This window comes from Echinops telfairi, unplaced genomic scaffold, assembly GCF_000313985.2.
Source record: "Echinops telfairi isolate 266 unplaced genomic scaffold, ASM31398v2 ScPeMD7_2;HRSCAF=8, whole genome shotgun sequence".
Taxonomy (NCBI): Eukaryota; Metazoa; Chordata; class Mammalia; order Afrosoricida; family Tenrecidae; genus Echinops; species Echinops telfairi.
In genome coordinates, this window is record NW_022103898.1 from 9,662,315 (window position 1) to 9,665,131 (window position 2,817).

The window sequence follows — 2,817 nt, forward strand, 5'->3', positions numbered from 1 at the left end:
GTGTGTGTGTGTGTGTGTGTGTGTCTATGGTGTGTGTGAGATGTCCCAGGAACAAGGCTTCCAGAAGGAGGGCTTGACTCTAGACCAGGGGTTCTCAACCTTCCTCATGCCGTGACCCTTTTATGCAGTTCCTCATGTTGTGGTGACCCCCCCAACCATAAAATTCTTTTCATTGCTGCTTTATCACTGTCATTTTGTTCCTGTTATGAATTGTAATGTAGATAGATATCTGATACGCAGGATGTATCTTCAAGAACATTTTAGGCCCCTTGTTATCTGCCCATAGCATACCTTCACCCGTGGTGAAAGGGTCGTTGGGCCCCCAGGTTGAGAACCACTGCTCTAGACTAGCAGGCTGCCTGCCTTCTCGGGGAGGTGGTGTCAGGAGTCTAGCTCCTTGTACAGGTGTGGGACACATCTTCCAGGGACTGAGGTGGCTGAAGGGATGAGAGCGTGTCCAGGGCCAGCAGACGGCAGGAGGACAAGGTGGGCAGGGAGGCTAGTGGTCTGTTGTTTTTTGCTCAGAGAAGCAGCACAGGCTACTCTGGGAACACGAAGCAAACTTGACCCAAGTCACAGGTGGCAGGGTCGTCTCCATCCGGGGCCCACTGTCTCCCCAGGGAGCCAGCCCAACTGGCCACTCCTGGGGTGTGTGTGTGTGTATGTCTAGGGCCTTCAATCCCTGGGAAGCAGCAAGTCCACGGGTGTGTGTGGGGGGACGTGAGGACCGCTGACACCATTGTGCATTTCCGTGAGGAGTCCTCTGGTTCCCACCCCGGCCTAGTTTGCTCCTTCCTGTCTGCTCCCCAAACCTGTAGGACGTCAGCTGGAGGGTGGGAGGGGCTGAGGCTCACACGAGCACTCTCCCCGCCACCCTTCTGCACAAGGACAGCCAGTGCCCAGAGAAGCCCCAGCGGTCAGTCCTCTGCCTCCAGGTGGGCCAGCCCCACACCGGGCTCATGCTCAGCACACCTGGGGTGTGTACCAGGCCAGGGGCGGGCCCCGTGAGTGGCTGTCCTGAGTCTTGAGTCCAGGGTGGGCACTGAAGCCCCTGCCCTCTGTTTGCCTTTCAGAGCTGTGCCAACGTCACAGTCCCCTGGACCCGACGCCCCACACGCTGCTGCAGCCCGTCTCGGCCATGCTGGCCTCTGACCCCGCCTGCTGCCCCCGCTGCCAGCGTGAGGCCGGCCGGCGGCGGCCCAGCACTGACTCAGGCCAGGAGGGCTCGGGCTCCAGGGACTCTGGCGGAGGCTCCGAGGAGGTGGATGGGGACGGGGCCTCCTCCGGGCTGGGCAAGGAGGAGGAGGAGGAGCCGGTGGACGGGGCGGCCCGGCTCTGTGGGGCCGTGTGCAGGGAGCTGCGTGGCAAGCTGCGTGGCATTGTGGACAGCAAGTACTTCAACCGCGGCATCATGATGGCCATCCTGGTGAACACCGTCAGCATGGGCATCGAGCACCACGAGCAGGCCAGTGTGCGGCGGGGCAGGGGCCAGCAGGCGTGGGCAGGTGGACCCCAGGCAGTCTGGGCCTGTGCAGTTCCCACTAGGCGCCCATTTCCCTATACCCTGCCCCCATCATCCCGTGGGCTGGGCACAGAGGAGGAGTGCCCATGTGTTTGATGTAGATGAATGGATGAGTGTGTGGATCAATGAGTGGATGAATGAGTGAGTGAATGGGTGAGTGAGTAAATGAATGAGTGAGTGAATGGGTGAGTGAGTAAATGAATGAGTGAGTGAATGAATGAGTTAGTAAATGAGTGAATGAATGAGTGAGTGAATAAGAGCACCTGAATTAGTGTGTGGATGAATGAATGAGTTAGTGAATGAGTGAATGAATAAATGAATGAACAAGCGAGTGAGCGAATGAATGAATGATTAGAACTGCATACGACTGGGTTCTCTGGCATGAGAATGAGAGAAATCCCACCTTTTCCTCAAAAGCTGCCCACCGAGACACCAGGGCACCTATAGCTCAAACCAAGCAACCCACTGCCGTGTTCCCACTTGGAGAGGCCGGAGGTAGGGTTCTCTGCAGCAGGAAGACCCCTCTTTCCCTTAAGGAGCTGCTGGGGGGTTGAAAGGACTGGCCTTGCAGGTACAGGCCCACCATGGCTCCTTCATCCCCTACCAGTCCCAGTCAAATCTAACTTCCATTCCTCATCCCTTCAAGGGAGTCCTCTTGTTTGAACTCCCTAAAAGAGCTGGGGGATTTCCAGAGGCCAGTCAGGCAGGGCTCTCCAAATGTCTATGGCTCCCCATTGCCCTTGGGGCACCATCCGGACCTTTCAAGAACATTTTAGGCCCCTTGTTATCTGCCCATAGCATACCTTCACCCTGTAAGGGCTTCCCTCTTCCCATCTCCCCTGTGGCTTCTGTCCTCAAGTCGGGGGGGTCAGAGTGAGGTGGGTGTTAACTGAATTGAATGGTGTGTCCAGGTCCTGGCCACTGGGGTTCAGAAGTGAAGGCAGTTCAGAGACGAAGTAGTGTGGGGGCGAGGTGGTGGTTTGTGGGGGGCGAGAAGCTCCTGGGAGGCTGGAGAACACCAAGGAGGGAGTCCATGAGGACAGGAGGATATCGGGGGGACACAGGGTAGACGGGCTGTGCAGGGACTGAGTTCATGGTCACACCTGGATGACGACAAGCCCAGTCCTGGCTCTGCTGGTAAAAAACACCCGCTTCTAGAGCCCCCCGGTGGTCCGCCTCTGAAAGGGAACCCCAGGGAGCAGTTTACCTTCATGCCGGGGTTCACTGTGTCTGAGTGAAATAGACAGCAACGAAAAGCAGACCCAGCTGGGCGCCCACCTGCAGCCCAGGCCCAT

General features: G+C 57.6%; 1 protein-coding gene across 4 annotated transcripts in view; it reads left to right on the top strand.

The window, feature by feature from the left end:
- Positions 1-2,817, top strand: part of CACNA1I (calcium voltage-gated channel subunit alpha1 I) — a 130,841-nt gene that overhangs the window by 89,370 nt on the left and 38,654 nt on the right. For all 4 annotated transcript variants that reach the window (XM_045290357.1, XM_004700676.2, XM_045290369.1 and 1 more), the window contains exon 9: positions 1,074-1,465. In XM_045290357.1, the coding sequence (XP_045146292.1) occupies positions 1,074-1,465 (392 nt within the window). The remainder of the gene's footprint in view (positions 1-1,073; positions 1,466-2,817) is intronic.